The sequence below is a fragment of the Salmo salar genome, chromosome 20 (assembly GCF_965601325.2).
Source record: "Salmo salar chromosome 20, fSalSal1, whole genome shotgun sequence".
In the NCBI taxonomy this organism is placed as follows: domain Eukaryota; kingdom Metazoa; phylum Chordata; class Actinopteri; order Salmoniformes; family Salmonidae; genus Salmo; species Salmo salar.
Window position 1 is genome coordinate 15,039,840 of NC_138310.1, and position 21,070 is coordinate 15,060,909.

Consider the following 21,070-nt stretch of genomic DNA (forward strand, 5'->3'; position numbering starts at 1 on the left):
AGGGGATTTTTACTAGGATTAAATGTCAGGAATTGTGAAAAACTGAGTTTAAATGTATTTGGCTAAGGTGTATGTAAACTTCCGACTTCAACTGTATATCGCCTATTTGTCAGCTGTGCAAACCTGTCTATGACTTCACTCTTTCCTAAGCATGTTAGTATATCTTTGTCAATTGTCATGACAGCCAGGTGATGCATTCTATCTTGGGTCATTGTGCTCCTAAGCCAGGTATGTAGACGTTTTAACGCACACAAAAGGTATCTCACAGCTGCAGCTGCTAACTTGGATGGTCAGTGCGACCTGTATGATTGCCGGAATATATCAGGGTCTAACAGTTTACACACAGGACATGTCCTGAGTGGCACCTTTCTTTTTCGAGAGGTAATGTTTAGCAGCAACTACTTCCTCGGGCTAAAGAGGAATATGATACCTGTTTGCAACTTCCTGCAGGTCTTCTTCTGACAATATGTTTTGTGCGGTGAGACTTCAGGCTTGGATTCCTCTGACCAGGTCTGCTCCAACAGATGAAAACCAAAGATCTAGCTCAGCAAGCATTCTGTCCAGGCAAGGGAAATATAGTTTGTGTAGAAAATGTTCTTCACTAGTGCTGTTGTTGACCTCAGAACCTGCACCAGATGCAGACTCGATAACAAAACCACCCATGCATTTTTGTTTCCTTCACCCTCCAGCAGGATTTCATTGGTTTCACAGAAGGACTTTGTTCTATCGTACAAGTCTGGCCATCTCATCTCTGCACTTGCTTTTCAAAGCATCACACACGGCTTTCTTGTAGTCGACAGCATGGGCTAAGTCAACTGTTTCCCTTTGAAGGAATTTGTGGAGTCCCTCAGTGGTGTCCAGAAGACTTTTGAACATCAGAAGATGGACAGTTGAGAACTTAGGCATCTTTGTGCTTGGTTGTCTCCACCAAGTCTGTCCCCAAACAAGTTGATTTACTGGGTGTTATCGTCCACCATCAGCACCGCCCTGTACCCTACCTGCCCTAAGCTCTCTCCTGGCCTCTTAGACTAAGTCTGAATTTGTCCTACGTGCTTAAACCACCTAACCAAGTCCCAAAGCAATGGGACGCCCTAAATCTTTCTCAGATTATTACCAATCCCACAAGGTATGACTCCAAACACCCAGAAAAGGCTACACTCCTTGATGTTATCCTTCCTAATAATCCTGATAGGTATCAGTCTGGGGTTTTCTGTAATGACCTTAGTGATCACTGTTTTACAGCCTGTGTTCACAATGGCTGCTCAGTAAAACGACCTGTCCTGATTTGTCATAGACGCTTGCTAAACAATCTCGGTCATGTTGTCAACAAGGCAGCATGGTGCATCATCCAGAAACATAGTTTTACATAAAACTGTTTGAATTTTCAAACTAGTTTTCAATGGGAAGGCAGAAAGCATTTTTATAAAAAGCAATCACTTTTGCATATGTAAACACAGAATCCTACTTATTACGACACATGTTTAATTACGTCACTTTTGTTTTGCACCGACTTCGCCATCAGACAGGACGGGGCACCTGGCTCACGCCTGGGAGGTAGTCAGGTTCCGAATGCAATCATTTTCAGCCGGTGCAAGACACAATTACATGGGCGCCCAGGCGAGATTAATCGTTACTGAGAAGAGCAAAAATGTATTCTAAAATAATTTGAAATCTATTTGATTATTTATTTCATTTCCATGATCATTGCAGAATAAATTCCTCACCTTTTCTGACTGTGATGGTTTCATACTCGCAAAATAGCCTATAGGCCTACAACAAGTTAGGATTGGCAACAATTCGTGCCATCTTATTTAATTGGACCCACTTTACATTTACATTTACGTCATTTAGCAGACGCTCTTATCCAGAGCGACTTACAAATTGGTGCATTCACCTTAAGATATCCAGTGGAACAACCACTTTACAATAGTACATCTATATCTCTTTTTGGGGGGGGGGTTAGAAGGATTACTATATCCTATCTCAGGTATTCCTTAAAGAGGTGGGGTTTCAGGTGTCTACGGAAGGTAGATAAGCTACAGTAGATAAGCTACCGGTATTTAAAGTATTTTGCTTTATGCGATCCGGTTCACCTTTTCCGTTGACGTTTGTAGGCTATGTCTGAATACTGTAATATAAAATTTCTCGAGTAGCCTAGACAATATTTAATTTAGAAATATAATACATATAACTATTACACCTTTTCTGGCCATGAGCTTATATTCCCGAAGTAGCCATACATCAAATTACCCTGCACATTCGTTAAGTATTCAGACCCCTTCACTTTTTCCACATTTTGTTATGTTACCGCCTTATTCTAAAATGGATTAAATTGTTTTTTTCCCCCTCATCAATCTACACACAATACCCCATAATGACAAGCAAAAACAGGTTTTTAGAAATCTTTGCAAATGTATATTTAAAAAATAAACGATTATATTTACATAAATATTCAGACCCTTTACTCAGTACTTTGTTGAAGCACCTTTTTGCAGCGATTACAGCCTTTAGTCTTCTTGGGTATGATGCTACAAGTTTGGCACACCTGTATTTGGGGAGTTTCTCCCATTCTTCTCTGCAGATCCTCTCAAGCTCTGTCAGGTTGGATGGGGAGCATCGCTGCACAGCTATTTTCAGGTCTGTCCAGAGATGTTTGATTGGGTTCAAGTATGGGTTCTGGCTGGGCACTCAGTTACATTCAGAGACTTGTCCTGAAGCCACTCCTGCATTGTCTTTGCTGTGTGCTAAAGGTCATTTTCCTGTTGGAAGGTGAACCTTCGCCCCAGTCTGAGGTCCTGAGCGCTCTGGAACAGGTTTTCATCAAGGATCTCTCTACTTTTCTCCATTCATCTTTTCCTTGATCCTGTCTATTCTCCCAGTCCCTGCTGCTGACAAACATTCCCACAGCATGATGCTGACACCACCATGCTTCACCCTAGAAATGGTGCCAGGTTTCCTCCAGATGTGACACTTGGCATTCATGACAAAGCGTTCAATCTTGGTTTCATCAGACCAGAGAATCTTGTTTCTCATGGTCAGAGTCCTTTAGGTGCCTTTCGGCAAACTCTAAGCAGGCTGTCATGTGCCTTGACAGTCATGTGTCATGTACTGAGGAGTGGCTTCCGTCAGACTACTCTACCATAAAGGCCTGATTGGTGAAGTGCTGCAGAGATGGGAGAACCTTCCAGAAGGATAACTATCTCCACAGAGGAACTTTGGAGCTCTGTCCAAACCACCATCGGGTTCTTGGTCACGTCACTGACCAAGGCCCTTCTCCCCTGATTGCTCAGTTTGGCTATGTGGCCAGGTCTAGGAAGAGTCTTGCCAGGTCTAGGAAGAGTCTTGGAGGTTCCAAACTGCTTCCATTTAAGAAAGATGTAGGCCACTGTGTTCTTGGGTACCTTGCTTGCTGCAGAAATGTTTTGGTACCCTTCCCCAGATCTGTCTCGGAGCTCTACGGGCGATTCCTTCAACCTCTTGGCTTGGTTTTTTTCTCTGACATGCGCTGTCAAGAGTGGGACCTTATATAGACAGGTGTGTGCCTTTCCAAATCATGTCCAATAAATTGAATTTACTACAGGTGGAATCCAATCAAGTTGTAGAAACATCTCAAGGATGGTCAATGGAAACAGGATGCACCTGAGCTCAATTTCGAGTCTCATAGCAAAGGGTCTGAATACTTGGATAAAATTAGTTTATTTTTATATATACACACTACCGTTCAAAGGTTTGGGGTCACTTAAAAATGTCCTTCTTTTTGAAAGAAAAGCACATTTTTGTCCATTTTAAAATAACATCAAATTGATCAGAAATAGTGTAGACGTTGTAAAATGACTATTGTAGCTGGAAACGGATGATTTTTAATGGAATATCTACATAGGTGAACAGAGGCCCATTATCAGCAACCATCACTCCTGTGTTCCAATGGCACGTTGTGTTAGCTAATCCAAGTTTATCATTTTAAAAGGCTAATTGATCATTAGAAACCCCTTTTGCAATTATGTTAGCACAGCTGAAAACTGTTGTTCTAATTAAAGAAGCAATAAAACTGGCGTTTCGACCAGTTGAGTATCTGGAGCATCAGCATTTGTGGGTTCAATTACAGGCTCAAAATGGCCCGAAACAAATACCTTTCTTCTGAAACTCATCAGTCTATTCTTGTTCTGAGAAATGAAGGCTATTCCATGCGAGAAATTGCCAAGAAACTGAAGATCTCGTACAACGCTGTGTGCTACTCCCTTCCAGGGGCGAAAATCTGATATCAACTTTGGAGGGGACAATTACATTACATTTTCTCAAGAGCAATTCCTGAGGGGGACACCAAAAGTAGAGCTGTAACACATAGCCTACGTTTAATATGGTAAATGTATATTGAGGAACCAAAGAAATAAGGTGTTTGCCGTACTCCTAACTACCGGTACCCAAAACTACACGACTAATCACAACAGCAATACCATTGCCTTTAACAAATCTTAGTTCAGTCACCAGTTTAAGTTGAGAGTGGGGGTATCCATGGCATTTTCCAATTATGTTCCTATTTTACAAGTCAAAAAAAATGGAGAACCTTTCATAATGTTGCCAAACAAAGACTCAACAAACTTACCTGAGACTCCCTGTCTCTGCCAGTCTGTCCCTGCATATCTGTCCCCAACTCTGCTGTCTGTGTGCCATCTGTTGCCTGCTCTGCCTAATGACATCATTGTGAAACATTTCCATTAGAATTTCATTTCTTTCTTATGAACATTTTATCAACTAGTCTTTGAGATATTAGGCTACTAGGGTTCTTACTTTGCGTTTTGGTGTACTGTAAAATACTCTGATGTCTGTCTTTTTTCTGCCATTTTTCTGCCATTTTTCTACCTGGTTGGCTACACACACACACAGTATGTAGGTTATTTACAGTAGGAGATGGGCTTCTATCATCTTATCTTTTATCATTCTATATGGGCTTCGATCTAAAAGGTAGCTAGCAAATGTGAAACGGATTGCAGTGACAAGAGTTGACAGCTGTATGAGTTCACCATTTACACAACATATGCTGCAACCTTTTGTAATTTTAATCGTTTGTTTCATATTGGCTGGCTTCTAACAATAGCTGAATTTGCAAAGCTAGCGAGCACCAATTCAGTGGTGTTTGCTATAATCTTTGCTACCCGGGTTAAATAAAGGTGAAATAAAATATATAAATAAAAGTTCCCTTGCGACAATTTAGCTTTTGCAACGAGACCATTAAATATATTTAAAACAATGGTAGAAGAGAGTGTAGTTCTGTTCAGTTTATTGCTAACCTTATCACAGGGACTTTGAAGCACTAACTTACATGCATGCTGATCTTGGAATAAATTGACGATAGCAAAAGATTCCATCTTTGACGACGCCACATAAATGGAATAGGTACTAGCTAGCTTAATAGTTAATATTTGCGCGCTAGCTCTGCATATTCAGCTAGTGTGTGTGCGCGATTGACTGGATTAACCTCACGTCAGTTATGTGCATTGAGTGCGTTTCAGACAGTAGATACGACCGCTACGTTACCTCACAAGCTAAGGAACTGGCAGTGGATCAAACCATTGTGAGGCAAAGGGTGGGGGGGTCGCAATCTTTTGAAACTTAAAAACGAGCTATTAAGTGTCTATAATCAGCACAATTGCTTTCATTGTGTATTATTAATATTATTTAAATTACATAGTTATGTTTCAGTGATATATTGGGGGGGACAAATCATATTTTTCCCAGGATGGGGGGGTCGTGTCCCCCCCGTCCCCCCCGGGATTTCCGCCCCTGCTCCCTTCACAGAACAGTGCTAACTGGCTCTAACCAGAATAGAAAGAGGAGTGGGAGGCCCCAGTGCACAACTGAGCAAGAGGACAAGTACATTACCGTGTCTAGTTTGAGAAACAGACGCCTCACAAGTCCTCAAATGGCAGCTTCATTAAATAGTACCCGCAAAACACCAGTCTCAACGTCAATAGTGAAGAGGCGACTCCAGGATGCTGGCTTTCTAGGCAGAGTTGCAAAGAAAAAGCCATATCTCAGACTGGCCAATAAAAAGAAAAGATGAATATGGGCAAAAGAACACACACTGGACGGAGGAAGATTGGAAAAAGTGTTATGGACAGACTAATCTAAGTTTGAGTTGTTCGGATCACAAAGAAGAATTGTGAGATGCAGAAAAAAATGAAAAGATGCTGGAGGCGTGCTTGACGCCCTCTGTCAAGCATGGTGGAGGCAATGTGATGGTCTGGGGGTGATTTGGTGGTGGTAAAGTGGGAGATTTATACAGGGTAAAAGTGATCTTGAAGAAGGAAGGCTATCACTCAATTTTGCAACGCCATGCCATACCCTGTGGACGGCACTTAATTGGAGCCAATTTCCTCCTACAACAGGATGATGACCCGAAGCACAGCTCCAAACGATGCAAGAACTATTCAGGGAAGAAGCAGTCAGCTGGTATTCTGTCTATAATGGAGTGGCCAGCACAGTCACCGGATCTCAACCCTATGGAGCTGTTGTGGGAGCATATATGTGGGAGCATATATATATATATATATTTATTTCTAAAAACCTGTTTTCGCTTTGTCATTATGGAGTATTGTGTGTAGAATGATGAGGGGGGGGAAAAAATGATTTAGTCCATTTTAGAATAAGGCAGAAAAAGTCAAGTGGTCTGAATGAATACTTTCCTAATGCACTGTATTTAGGCTATTATAATTTCAGGTTTTTGCTCTATGCAACCAAAAGGGAGCGGAGTTTATATCTTACAGGTGAACAGACAGTTTATCTTTTACATTTAAGTGTGTAGGCTACCACTGTAAGTAGGCCTAGTGTAGTTGTAATTTTTAAAGAGTATTTCGGTTCGGGAGAAAGTAAATGCAAAACGTTATTGAATTCAAACGATCTGTTTAAATGTCCACAACAATTTGTAATTGTTTTTGTGTTTCAGAAATGGTCAAATGTCACTGCAAAAGAAAACATTCTGCCAACACTTCCAAAGACATTTGATCAAGTTCGCCATTGCTATTGCCTTTTAGATATACTGTCTACCATTACTTCCAAAGTAGGCTATACATCAAATAAGGGCGTTATTGTCACTATAAAAGGTGTATGATGGGCGTTTTTATAACGCTTCTTCATGCACGCACAGTTTTATGAGAGGTCTAATTTATAATGGGAAACATGCGTATGTATGGTGTGCGCCAAGTTTATAAATCTATATATTTAGTGGAAAATGTATGCAAAGGTTATAAATTAGGCCCCTGGTCTCTCATCAAAGATGCTTGTCGGGCACGCACGCACGCACACAGGCACAGGCACACACACACACACACACACACACACACACGCACAGCACTGATTACATTATGAATGCTGGTTATGATTAGCCTGGTGGAACCAACCAGATCGCTGCGTTCACCTTTCTATTTCACTTCAGATATTATCAAATGTGATGTGAAATAATCAACCTTACAGTGATTATGCTTACTTACAAGCCCTTATCCAACAATGCAGTTTTAAGAAAATACCAACAACAAAAAAAGTAGGAGATAAAAAATAATAATTAAAGAGCAGCAGTAAAATAACAATAGCGAGGCTATATACAGTGGGTACCGGTACATAGAATGGTGAATTAAGTGATCAGACTGGTTCCACCAGGCTAGGTTATACCCTGCACATTATATACATCTAAGAAGTAGAAATAAGCAACAAATAATGTCAGTTTACATACATTTGATAACCCAATTGTGAAACATAATTTATCAAAGTAATGAAGTGGGTTACCTTCTGTATTTGTACAAATGATAAGCCTGTGAAAGCTGTTGCTAGCTGGCTGGATACTTCTCAAATTGTGGCTGACTGTTCCATTCATAGGAATGCTCACAGCGGTGCATGATGCTGATGAGGGTCCCCTATTCTGCTTGTTTGGCTGCAAACTGGACAGCTCTCAAACAACTGCAGCATGAGGGCCTGTGACAGGGTTATATAATAGACAGCCAAGTGGTAAGTTGCATTTTGCTAATGCACTTCACAACTAAAATTACTCTACTAGACATTTAATCCTAGTAAAAATTCCCTGTCTTAGGTCAGTTAGGATCACCACTTTGTTTTAAGAATGTGAAATGTCAGAATAATAGTAGAGAGGATGATTTATTTCAGCTTTATTTCTTTCATCACATTCCCAGTGGGTCAGAAGTTTACATACACTCAATTAGTATTTAGTAGCATTGCCTTTAAATTGTTAAATTTGGCCCTTCCACAAGCTTCCCACAATAAGTTGGGTGAATTTTGGCCCATTCCTCCTGACAGAGCTGGTGCAAGTGAGTCAGGTTTGTAGGCCTCCTTGCTCACACATGCTTTTTCAGTTCTACCCACAAATTTTCTATAGGATTGAGGTCAGGGCTTTGTGTTGGCCACTCCAAATACATTTTTACATTTTAGTCATTTAGCAGACGCTCTTATCCAGAGCGACTTACAGTAGTGAGTGCATACATTTCATTTCATGCATTTTTGTTTTGTACTGGCCCCCCGTGGGAATCGAACCCACAACCCTGGCGTTGCACACACCATGCTGGCGTTGCAAACACCATGCTCTACGAACTGAGCCACATTCCTCCTGACAGAGCTGGTGCAAGTGAGTCAGGTTTGTAGGCCTCCTTGCTCGCACACGCTTTTTCAGTTCTGCCCACAAATGTTCTATAAGATTGAGGTCAGGGCTTTGTGATGGCCACTCCAATACCTTGACTTTGTTGTCCTTAAGCCATTTTGCCACAACTTTGGAAGTATACTTGGGGTCATTGTCCATTTGGAAGACCCATTTGCAACCAATCTTTAACTTCCTTACTGATGTATTGAGATATTGCTTCAATATATCCACATAAATTTCCTTCCTCATGATGCCTTCTATTTGATGCCATCAGTAATAATCTGTCTGTAAACAATTGTTGGAAAAATGACTTGTATCATGCACAAAGTAGATGTCCTAACCAACTTGCAAAAACTACAGTTTGTTAACAAGAAATTTGTGGAGTGGTTGAAAAACAAGTTTGAATGACTCCAACCTAAGTGTATGTAAACTTCCGACTTCAACTGTGTATATATATATTATACCAATAGCTAAAGCGATGTATTGGAAAACCTCCCTGGTCTTTGTGGTGTAATCTGTGTTTGAAATTCACTGCTTGATTGGGGTACCTTAGAGATAATTGTATGTGTAGGGTACAGAGATGAGGTAGTCATTCAAAAACCATGTTACCCTATTATTGCACCCAGAGTGAGTCCATGCAACTTACCATGTGACTTGTTAAGCACATTTTTACTCCTGATCTTATTTAGGCTTGCTATAACAGAGGTTGAACACTTATTGACGCAAGACATTTCAGGTTTTGTAAACATTTCGAAAAACATTATTTGACTTTGACATTATGGGGTATTGTGTGTAGGCCAGTGACAACAAAGCTCAATTTAATCAATTTTCAATTCAGGCTGTAACATAAAATGTGGAAATAGTCAAGGGGTGTGAATACTTTCTGACCAGCTACATAACCAGCAGTCTATGGTCTAGCTACCGGTATACTCACCACCACTTGGGACAAACGAACTCCAACCACCTATTCCGCCAGATGATGGGGTCCTTCGGCAGGGCATGCAAACCATAGTTGTTGGCTGTGCATCCTGCTGAAAGCATGCATTGCAAGATCAATCCGTATAGGGCTTTTCAGTCTCAAATGGCCATAATCCTTTGAAAGTGTTGGTTGGGGGCGATGAAACAATGGATCACCATTAAGTGAAGGGAAGCGAAGCAGTGGAGGGGTGTTTTGCACGTGGAGCTTGGAAAAAGGGGGCATGATTTGTTGACATAATTGTAATCCAAACCCAATCTTAATTTACTCATTGTGATGCACTGAGGTTCCAAACTCATTTTAGTTGAGACTGACTATGACTAAAATGATCATATTCAGACTTTGTAGTCAATTTTGACACTAGAATAAATGTTTGTCTCATATTGATGCCACATAGGCTGTTTTCAAAGGGATTAGTTGTTTTTTAGGGGGAAGACCTTTTTGTTGCAACTTTCATCATTTTATGTGGTTCTGAGTGCAATAGTTACATTTTCATTATCCCACACCCAATTACCCACCAGCATCAGAGACCCATTGTCATTGGCTCCATTGTGGGTTATACTCCAAACACCCTCCCAACAGAACACCTCTTAAGCGGCGTCTCGACTCCCACAGCTTCGGCTGTTAGTAGGTCGGGGCCACCCACTGCATGTGCACGGGTGCGCTTCGGTCTCCTCCATCACTAGATGTGCCCGTGCACCTCGCTGCTTGGCCAGGTAGACCTCAATGTTGTTGGGTTCTACCTGAGTGATTCTGCCAGTCTTGCCTAAAAGATTAAGCCATGCAAGTCTTAATACACACGGCCGGTACAGTGAAATTGCGAAGGGCTCATTAAATGAGTTATGGTTCCTTTTGATTGCTCCAACGTTACTTGGATGACTGCAGCAATTATAGATCTAATACTTGCCAACAAGTGCTGACCACAGATGCGTGCATTTATTCAGACCCAAAACCCATGCAGGGTACTCTCGGACCCCACAGATGCTTTTGGTGACTCTAGTGTATAACCTCGACTGGTGACGCGCTGACATCTAATTTGAATGTCTGCCCTATCAACTTTCAATGGTACTTTCTGTGCATACCATGGTGACCACGTGTAACGGGGAATCAGGGTTCGATTCCAGGGAGAAGAGCCTAAGCTACCACATCCAAGGAAGGCACCAGAAAATGATCCACTCCCGACTCGGGGAGGTAGTGATGAAAAATAACAATGTAGGTCTCTTTCGAGGCCCTTCAATTGGAAAGAGTACACTTTAAAAACCTTTTAATGAGCATCCATTACTGATGTTTAGAAGTTGGAATTTTACAGCGGTCAGAAACTTCTGAAAGTGTCATTAATTATGTTTAAACCATCACCTTTGACTGCCTGTTGTATATTGTCCATCGGTGTGACATAATGTCCTATGGGGTGAGGCCAATAAATAAAAGGGGAAAAAAAGGTGTTGTCTTGAACATAATGTAAAAATAATTGTAAAGCATGAGGCAGGTAACATTATCATAATACACAAATAAACTAATTATCTAGGTTTTTGTCAAATTATTGTGAATCTTACTCAAAATGTAATGGGGAGACAATTTGTTTATCCTCATACAAGGAAGTTGTTTTTTAAATAAAAATTCCAGAATATGATTAGAAGTAACTAATAATGAGTAAAATATTTTTGTCTATTTGAGAATCATTAAACCTTTTATATTAGCATTAATTGTGATGTCACACACCTGAGGACAAATTCAAGGCCCCCCTACATTGGATTGGATTTCTTCACATTTTTTAACTTTAATTTTAGAATAAATACTTTTTTCACTTTTGTTTTGGCCATATGGCAACACCCATAGATAGATAATCAGTCATTGAAGGCAATGGTACAAATGTACAGAAGATAGCCTTTTGACAACAATTTAACTAAACAATTACCATGGCTTATATGCATTGATTTGTTCCAAGGAAACCCTATTAGCATAACGATGGCCAAATCAGGTGGACATTTCAGCAATGCACATTGCACACCAAAGGTTTGTCCTGTGGCGCGACACCTCATCACTCCACTCAAAGTAATTGGAGTATGTCTGACACAGATTAAACCTAGTCCTAGTATACAAATCCAACTGAATGCCAATGGCTTAATCTGTGTCCGAGAAACCTGCGCTTGGTATGTCAGGCTGGAATCTGAAATCTTCACCTGATTTTAAGATTTCAGTCATTGTGAATCTTGCCTTGTCACGTCTCCAGGATGACCAATGGGGGGAAGTCGACCATGTCCAGTAGTCTGCACCTGCGGATCCCCAACAGCTGCATCATAGCACAGGATGCTTTCTTCAAGGTCCTCTCCCTCCTCCTCCTCTCCTCAATTCAACTTCTTCATGGTCCTCTCCCTCCTCCTCCTGTCTCCTTAATTCAACTTCTTCATGGTCCTCTCCCTCCTCCTCCTGTCTCCTCAATTCAACTTCTTCATGGTCCTCTCCCTCCTCCTCCTGTCTCCTTAATTCAACTTCTTCATGGTCCTCTCCCTCCTCCTGTCTCCTTAATTCAACTTCTTCATGGTCCTCTCCCTCCTCCTCCTGTCTCCTCAATTCAACTTCTTCATGGTCCTCTCCCTCCTCCTCCTGTCTCCTTAATTCAACTTCTTCATGGTCCTCTCCCTCCTCCTCCTGTCTCCTTAATTCAACTTCTTCATGGTCCTCTCCCTCCTCCTCCTGTCTCCTTAATTCAACTTCTTCATGGTCCTCTCCCTCCTCCTCCTGTCTCCTCAATTCAACTTCTTCATGGTCCTCTCCCTCCTCCTGTCTCCTCAATTCAACTTCTTCATGGTCCTCTCCCTCCTCCTGTCTCCTCAATTCAACTTCTTCATGGTCCTCTCCCTCCTCCTGTCTCCTCAATTCAACTTCTTCATGGTCCTCTCCCTCCTCCTCCTGTCTCCTCAATTCAACTTCTTCATGGTCCTCTCCCTCCTCCTGTCTCCTCAATTCAACTTCTTCATGGTCCTCTCCCTCCTCCTGTCTCCTCAATTCAACTTCTTCATGGTCCTCTCCCTCCTCCTCCTGTCTCCTTAATTCAACTTCTTCATGGTCCTCTCCCTCCTCCTGTCTCTTCAATTCAACTTCTTCCTGGTCTTCTCTTGACTGTCAGTTTAAGGATGATAGGGAAGAAGAGGCTCAGTGTCAGTGGTCATGTCTTTTTCTTTCTCTCTCTCCCTTTAGGATGACTCTGTGATAGCTGTGGACAGCAATGGGTTCAAGCAGTATGATGGTAGGGGAAGAGTTTCTATTTTATCAGCAAGAAGATACATTTCAGAAGATCAAAAAAGTTTAACCTCATTGAGTGTAAGTTTACCGAGTTACTACTTATTTGTAAATGTAAACAATGTGACCTATTACCAAAGTTTACATTTACAAATAAGTAATGAGTCAGTAAAAGCTATTGTTCATTTGGAACTCAACACTTTTAACTTGACTGTCTGATACATTTGTAGTGCTTGATGCGCTCCACATGGACAGAATGATGAGCAAGATTGAATCATGGCGGAAGGACCCCGGCTCATTCCTGGCATCTCAAAGTCTGAGAACACAATGCTCTGTAGGAGAGGAGGTGTTTGTGCTCATCGTTGAGGGCTTCTTGATCTTCAACTACGGGTAACTAAGAGAAAATGGATCTTTCCTCCTATGTGTCTCTCTCTCCTTCTCCCTCTCTCGGTATGCCCTTTTGTCTGTTGTCTGCATGATGAGAATAATTATTTGTCTGGCTTTTTGTTTCATGTTTTGATTGGCAGGCCCTTGAACGAATTAATGGACAAGAGATACTTCCTTGAAATTCCTTATGACGTCTGCAAAGAGAGGAGAGGGTGGGGCTAATAGTTTTTTAACTCCGATATAATTGCAATGCTTGGATATAATTATCGTATGTTCAGATAGGCCACTGTATAACCTGTGGCTGATGAAAAGAACAAGCCTTTGGCCCACCTTTCCTGTGATTGACAGCTCGAGGGTGTATACACCCCCTGACATGCCAGGGTACTTTGACGGATATGTGTGGCCAAGGTACCTGAAAAACCGGCAAGAGATGGAAGACATGGTATCGGATATTGGTGAGTTTTTCATTTAGTAGATATAAAGATCATTCTTTGCCAGGTATGTTTCTGATAGTCGTTGTAGTTGTTCCTCCTCACTCCATTGCTGTTAACATGCTATTGCCTTAGTTCATTCTTTATGATGCTACCATAAGGTATGTTTCTTTGTCACTCATGCTTTGTTTCCAGTCTTTTTGGATGGATTGAAGTCAAAGGAGGACTTGCTGGATTATGTGCATGGGGATGTAACCATGGAAATACAGAGTCTCATGGGTAAGTTTGCTCCTACAAAAAATGAAGTTACTTGCCTACTCAAAATGAATCAAAGTCTGATTTGTGATTAGACACCAGAATGATTGGGCCAATGGGAACTGAATGAGAGGGAAGGGCACTCAGTATTCTAATGTTCCAAAATCATACTTTATTTTGTTGTCTTGTTTTCCCAGGGAAAGACTAAGCAGTTTGATTTCTCAAACGGTTGCTGGAATCTGGAAGAGTAAAAGAGACAATGTGTTCAGAAACTGATGTGTTGAAACTTAGACTAATGTTTACAGCCACAAGAGAAAGACAGGCACACACACACACACACACACACACACACACACACACACACACACACACACACACACACACACACACACACACACACACACACACACACACAGTGCAGAACAACCTTTCATGTTAAATCCATGTTACTTTTACTCCAGTGAGGTAAATCTTGTTTACATAGTTTTTTAACTTAGAAAGTATTTTTGCAATCTAAAGTACATTTGTTTTGTTCAATCTATAATGGTTATGTACATAGTTAAGGAGTGCAAAGTCTAGAAGCAGTGCAGACTCTTGACTAGTTAATATGTGCGGCAGGTAGCCTAGTGGTTAGAGCGTTAGACTAGTAAACGAGAGGTTGCAAGATCGAATTTCCGAGCTGACAAGGTAAAGATCTGTTGTTTTGCCCCTGATCAAGGCAGTTAACCCACTGTTCCTAGGCCATTGAAAATAAGAATTTGTTCTCAACTGACTTGCCTAGTCAAATAAAGGTAAAATAAAAAAACGGTATATTTCTCTGTTATACTGCGGTGTTAAAAAAATATTATGGACACTATGATATATGTTCCTGAGTAGTGCCATGGCAGGAAATTAATTGATTAAAAGGTTGCTGAAGTGTGGTTTGGCTCTTAGCATGCCAATGAAGTAGCAGCTCACTATTGCATTGTTAAACAGTATAATGTACCAGACATGGGTATAAATAATAATAATATGCCATTTGGCAAACGCTTTAACCCAAGCAACTTACAGTCATGCATAGATGTTTTTTGTATGGGTGGTCCCAGGAATCAAACCCACTATCCTGGCGTTACAAATGCCATGCTCTACCAATTGAGCCACAGAGGACCACCATATATAAATACAGTGGGGGAAAAAAGTATTTTATCCCCTGCTGATTTTGTACGTTTGCCCACTGATAAAGAAAGGATCAGTCTATAATTTTAATGGTAGGTTTATTTGAACAGTGAGAGACAGAATAACAACAAAAATATCCAGAAAAACGCATGTCAAAAATGTTATACATTGATTTGCATTTTAATGAGGGAAATAAGTATTTGACCCCCTCTCAATCAGAAAGATTTCTGGCTCCCAGGTGTCTTTTATACAGGTAACAAGCTGAGATTAGGAGCACACTCTTAAAGGGAGTGCTCCTAACCGCAGCTTGTTACCTGTAAAAAAGACATCTGTCCACAGAAGCAATCAATCAATCAGATTCCAAACTCTCCACCATGGCCAAGACCAAAGAGCTCTCCAATGATGTCAGGGACAAGATTGTAGACCTACACAAGGCTGGAATGGGCTACAAGACCATCGCCAAGCAGCTTGGTGAGAAGGTGACAACATTTGGTGCGATTATTCGCAAATGGAAGAAACACAAAAGAACTGTCAGTATCCCTTGGCCTGGGGCTCCATGCAAGATCTCAACTCGTGGGGTTGCAATGATCATGAGAACGGTGAGGAATCAGCCCAGAACTACACGGGAGGATCTTGTCAATGATCTCAAGGCAGCTGGGACCATAGTCACCAAGAAAACAATTGGTAACACACTACGCCGTGAAGGACTGAAATCCTGCAGCGCCCGTAAGGTCCCCCTGTTCAAGAATACATATACATGCCCATCTGAAGTTTGCCAATGAACATCTGAATGATTCAGAGGACAACTGGGTGAAAGTGTTGTGGCCAGATGAGACCAAAATGGAGCTCTTTGGCATCAACTTAACTCGCCGTGTTTGGAGGAGGAGGAATGCTGCCTATGACCCCAAGAACACCATCCCCACCCCCAAACATGGAGGTGGAAACATTATGCTTTGGGGGTGTTTTTCTGCTAAGGGGACAGGACAACTTCACCGCATCATTTGACGGGGCCATGTACTGTCAAATCTTGGGTGAGAACCTCCTTCCCTCAGCAAGGGCATTGAAAATGGGTCGTGCATGGGTATTCCAGCATGACAATGACCCAAAACACACGGCCAAGGCAACAAAGGAGTGGCTCAGGAAGAAGCACATTAAGGTCCTGGAGTGGCCTAGCCAGTCTCCAGACCTTAATCCCATAGAAAATCTGTGGAGGGAGCTAAGGTTTGAGTTGCCAAATGTCAGCCTCGAAACCTTAATGACTTGGAGAAGATCTGCAAAGAGGAGTGGGACAAAATCCCTCCTGAGATGTGTGCAAACCTGGTGGCCAACTACAAGAAACATCTGACATCTGTGATTGCCAACAAGGGTTTTGCCACCAAGTACTAAGTCATGTTTTGCAGAGGGGTCAAATATTTATTTCCCTCATTAAAATGCAAATCATTTTATAACATTTTTGACATGTGTTTTTCAGGATTTTTTTTGTTATTCTGTCTCTCACTGTTCATATAAACCTACCATTAAAATTATAGACTGATCATTTCTTTGTAAGTGGGCAAAGAAACAAAATCAGCAGGGGATCAAATACTTTTTTCCCCCACTGTATAAAATAACTAAATGAAACAGAACAACAGAGCCTACAACAGAGCAATATTGCACAATAGCTATCATTTACTGTGTTATCATCCAACTAATTATTGATGATGTCCAATGTCCGTAGTTGCATTTACAATATAAATGTGTTTTAAAGTTGTGTCCTGTGCCAATTCTAAATGAACAATGTTGTGGTCAGCACTCCTCCTATGCAGGCAATCATTACACTGTTCAAATATGGGGGCTTGCCAGTACCAAACAAACATGTCAAAGTTCAACCACTGACAATCCCAAATGAAGGACACCACCCGATCCTGAGTATATAGACAGATTTTGGTACAAAGAGCCCATAGCTGCTGTCTATAGAGGTGAGTACTGTACTGCTATCTATCTCTAGCACTGTGAGACTTTTACTGGTCACTGGCTCTATAGCACTGTAATTGTTATCTCCAAACATGGTTCACTGGATTTGTCTGGTGTGAGGCCCACTAATTGATAAACTAAAGGTATTATTTACCTTGACTAGGAGTAAAAAATTCTGATTTCCAAAATGAATAAAAACGAGACAAATATTTTCCAGGAAACATTAAATTACAAGAGTTTGAAAAGCTAGTCTCTGTTGGACCAGTGCTGGAGACCACAGAATAAACATAACAGATGTGGGAAGATAAAAACTGATGTGGGAAGATAAAAACACAGTTTAGTTCAATGGCAGGTTTGAGATGTACAGTGTTCTTTGATTCAATGAAGACTTTGTCTCCACTGGAACGTTCTAGACCCTGCCATGTTTACTAGTCCACCTCAGGGGTACAGAGTGATGTAATAGTGTGACTGTTAATAATGTGTGGTGTCTATGTGAAGCTTATTCTTAAAATAAATATTTTGATGCGGTCTGTGTGGAAGTATAATTTTTCTCTGGTAATTGAACTATCATGTATTTCTAAACAGTAATTTACCACCCACTGGTTATTACACCTTTGTTACACTTTTTTAGTGCATCTGTCATATTGCTGAATCTACCTTTAAATGTGGTGACTATTGTGTAATCGAAACAAAATTGATTGAGTAATGCTACGTTTTTGAACTTTGTGATTAGTTACCAAGATGAGGACAGCCTTGTGTTTGTGGATCGTCATGGCAGTGCTCTGCCCAGGAGAGGTCAAAGGTCATAAAGGTCACGGAGGTGACCACCACCATGGTCAGGGGCTTGACCATGATCACGGGCGCGATAACGACCACGGGCACAGGCGAGACCACAACCACGGGCATCATGACCCTGAGCCCGGTGACAATGGTACCAAACCAGTGGTACAAGGTAATGGGGGGTTTGCCTTCAGCCTGTACAAGCAGCTGGTGGTTCAGCCTGACAACCAGGGCAAAAATGTGTTCTTCTCCCCACTGAGTGTGTCCCTGGCCCTGGCTGCTCTTTCCGTGGGGGCCAGGGGTCAGACCCACCAGCAGCTCTTCACTGGTCTGGGCTTCAACAGCAGCCTACTGACACAAGAACAGGTGGACCAGGCCTTCCAGACCATACTCACACAGCTCAACCAGAAGAACGGAGTGGACCTGTCCATAGGAAGTGCACTTTTCCTGCACAACACCTTCAAACCACATCCTGAGTTCCTCAAGGACATGAAGCGCTTCTACCTCTCAGAGGGTTTCACTGTCGACTTCACCAACACGGCCGTGGCCATTGAAACGATCAATAAATACGTGGGGGAAAAGACTCGAGGCAAGATAGACAAGTTAGTCAAAGATCTGGACCCAACCACTGTCATGTATCTCCTCAGCTACATATACTTCAAAGGTAAGAGGATTTTGCAAACTATAAGACAAAAAAAACAATAAGCAAAAAATGTAATAGAGTTCACGTATTTGATTGATGCAGACCTTGTGGACACGTAATTCCTCCTAACTCTGCCAATATGTATTTTTGTCTCTGGGTGTTGGTATTAATGATGCCACTGTACTTTTTGGCTGTATTTCCTGCTGAGTCTTGCCAGGTCTCCCTCAGATTCTATTTTTTTTGCCTCAGATTTACCGCTTTTAAGTCTGGTAACCTTTAATCATCATCATAATATTTTACGATTTTCTAATTCTCAAGGAAAATGGGAGATTCCATTTGACTCTAAAGACACAAAGGAGGACACATTCCATGTGGATGACAACACCACTGTTCCGGTCCAGATGATGAGCGTGAAGAAGAGATTCTCCGTCTACTACGACCAGGAGATCTCCACCAGTGTCCTGCAGCTCCACTACAACGAGTCAGTGTCAATGATGCTGGCGCTACCAGAGAAGGGACTCACTAGGCTGGAGGAGGTCATAGGTCAGAACCACATCACCAAGTGGCACAGGTGGATGAAGGCCAGGTATGACCGGTCTCAATCAGGACGCATCACTCTCATAGAACTAATGAACGTTGGGTGGGTGAAACAACCACATATCACAAGCATTGCAAGTAAAATCTTCTTCCTGTCCAATTTTGTCTTTAGCGAATACCAGGTGCATGTTCCCAAGATGTCTATCACCACAACATACTCCCTCAAGGATGTCCTGAGTGGAATGGGAATGCTGGACATATTCAGTAATAGAGCTGACTTCAGTGGAATATCAGAGGATCTGAAGGTGGCTGTTTCAGAGGTATGGAACATTTTCACTCTGTGTTTTAACGCCTGTCAATCAATTCTTCCATGAAATATGATACATTTTGGCCTCAATATTGCCGTTATTTTCAATTCATTCGCTTTTTCAGGGAGCCTCTGAAAGCTCTCTGTGGCTCCCCAGGGGTCCCAAGAGAACCACTGCCCTAGAACATATTGTATGTGAACCATGTGAACTAGGCCTATCTACTGTACATCAGACTGCATTGTGTGGTTGTTTTCAGGTGGCGCACCAAGCCTCCTTGGATGTGGATGAGGCTGGAGCGACTGCAGCAGCTGCTACAGGTGTGGTCCTCATGCCCCTCTCCTTCCGACGCACCCCTGTGTTGAAGTTTGACCGTCCGTTCATGGTCATTGTCATGGACCGGGAGACCAAGAGTATTCTCTTCATGGGCAAGATCATCAACCCAGCCAACAAATAAAACCAGTTCTATGTAAAACCAGTGTTTTAGAAAACATGTGCTCTATAAAAGCTGTGGTCTATAATCGCAAATTGAAGCGTAAGCACATGCTTTGCCTGTGCTGCTGTTACAAAACCCATCCAAACTTCTCTGGCTCAATCTAGCCTGGGAAGCTAAAACTAACAAGCGTGTAAATCCTCTGTATTCACTTTGGTGGATATTTTTACAGCTACTAAATGCATATCACCATTTGCTGCCAGTCTTTCCTTTTATCTTTACTGTAATGGGGAAATTTAAGATGACCAAAGTTCATATTTAGTTAAGTGATCAACACAATGTTTAGCATATTTGGAGTTTCTGTAATATACATAATTGCTCTATTTGTGACACTCAAGGTGCAGTTGATGGTCACTAGACTTGATGCTGAATGTTCTGGATTATTCTCATATCTGTTGATAGTGATTGACACCAGACTGGAGGTACTGAGGACACACTGATGTTGTATTGTTTTTGAAGACATTCTGTGAGTACTGTTGGGCCATATTTGCGAACATAAGCAACCATTTAAATGTACACATTTTGAGCTGGAGAAACGGTTTATCAGCCAATTCAAATCGTTAATTTACTTGCACGTGACAGAACACTAAATTGAAGCTGGTTCCATCAGATAAAATGGCAAATGTTAGCCCTATGCTAACCTCAACAGGTGGCAGTGATTATATCCTGGAACAAGTTCTGCATCAGCAAATTTAAATCGTTGACATAGTTGGACGTGTTCCAACACTTGTTCATGGAAGCTTCCTGAGTCCAACAGCACATTCTGATCATCCAGGCAACTTTCATGTGTATTTGACTGACTGTACAAATGGCTCTCTATGTAAAGTGCCTAGTCCATGTAATTGTCACAGATTGTGGCAAGGGTTCGAATCTCACAAGTATTGTGTAGTGTGATGAAAATGGACGTAGCCTACAGCCAACAGCTTGGAAATTAAGAATGAATTTAATAAGGGGTGTCATCTTGGCAGCTCCCTCCACGTGAGGCTGAAGGTTGTCTTCTTGCCCATGTGCATACTGTGCTGTGCTACTTTAACTTGGATGATCAGACCAGGTCCAGGCTTCACCGGTAACTCAATGCATCTTGAGCCCGGGAATAAACACCTTTTATCCGGCTCGAAGAACTACAATGTAAGTGAGGACTTGGTGGACTGTATATTCTTTAGGTTAGGTTTTACTTCATGTGTTCGCTCCAGTGTGCTGGTAAGGGCACAGATGACAGATAGGTAGGATTCCAGTCGAGGTGGTTTAATAACGCTGAATATACACAGGCACGG

At 41.7% G+C, this 21,070-nt stretch overlaps 1 protein-coding gene and 1 long non-coding RNA gene across 2 annotated transcripts in view; both read left to right on the forward strand.

Annotated features, from left to right (window-relative positions):
* Window positions 1-14,254, forward strand: part of LOC106580074 (nicotinamide riboside kinase 1) — a 36,403-nt gene extending 22,149 nt beyond the window's left edge. Inside the window, exons 3-9 of the long non-coding RNA XR_006760863.2 lie at window positions 11,848-11,938; window positions 12,816-12,864; window positions 13,088-13,247; window positions 13,385-13,456; window positions 13,593-13,699; window positions 13,871-13,954; window positions 14,128-14,254. This is a non-coding gene — a long non-coding RNA (nicotinamide riboside kinase 1). The remainder of the gene's footprint in view (window positions 1-11,847; window positions 11,939-12,815; window positions 12,865-13,087; window positions 13,248-13,384; window positions 13,457-13,592; window positions 13,700-13,870; window positions 13,955-14,127) is intronic.
* A 2,638-nt stretch (window positions 14,255-16,892) lies between these two features.
* On the forward strand, window positions 16,893-19,991 carry LOC106580072 (hibernation-specific plasma protein HP-55). Its single transcript, XM_014160688.3, has 5 exons — window positions 16,893-17,043; window positions 17,772-18,482; window positions 18,780-19,047; window positions 19,171-19,318; window positions 19,563-19,991. The coding sequence occupies exons 2-5, from the start codon at window positions 17,780-17,782 to the stop codon at window positions 19,758-19,760; spliced, it is 1,317 nt and encodes a 438-aa protein (XP_014016163.3). The 5' UTR covers window positions 16,893-17,043; window positions 17,772-17,779; the 3' UTR covers window positions 19,761-19,991.
* The last annotated feature ends 1,079 nt before the right edge of the window (window positions 19,992-21,070 follow it).

Bases quoted from the DNA above. Each gene is read 5' to 3' on its own strand.
- LOC106580072 (XM_014160688.3), top strand. From the start codon at position 17,780: ATGAGGACAGCCTTGTGTTTGTGGATCGTCATGGCAGTGCTCTGCCCA. The intron at 18,483-18,779 runs GTAAGAGGATTT...CTAATTCTCAAG, and splicing joins CAGCTACATATACTTCAAAG to GAAAATGGGAGATTCCATTT. The intron at 19,319-19,562 runs GTATGGAACATT...GGTTGTTTTCAG, and splicing joins TGAAGGTGGCTGTTTCAGAG to GTGGCGCACCAAGCCTCCTT.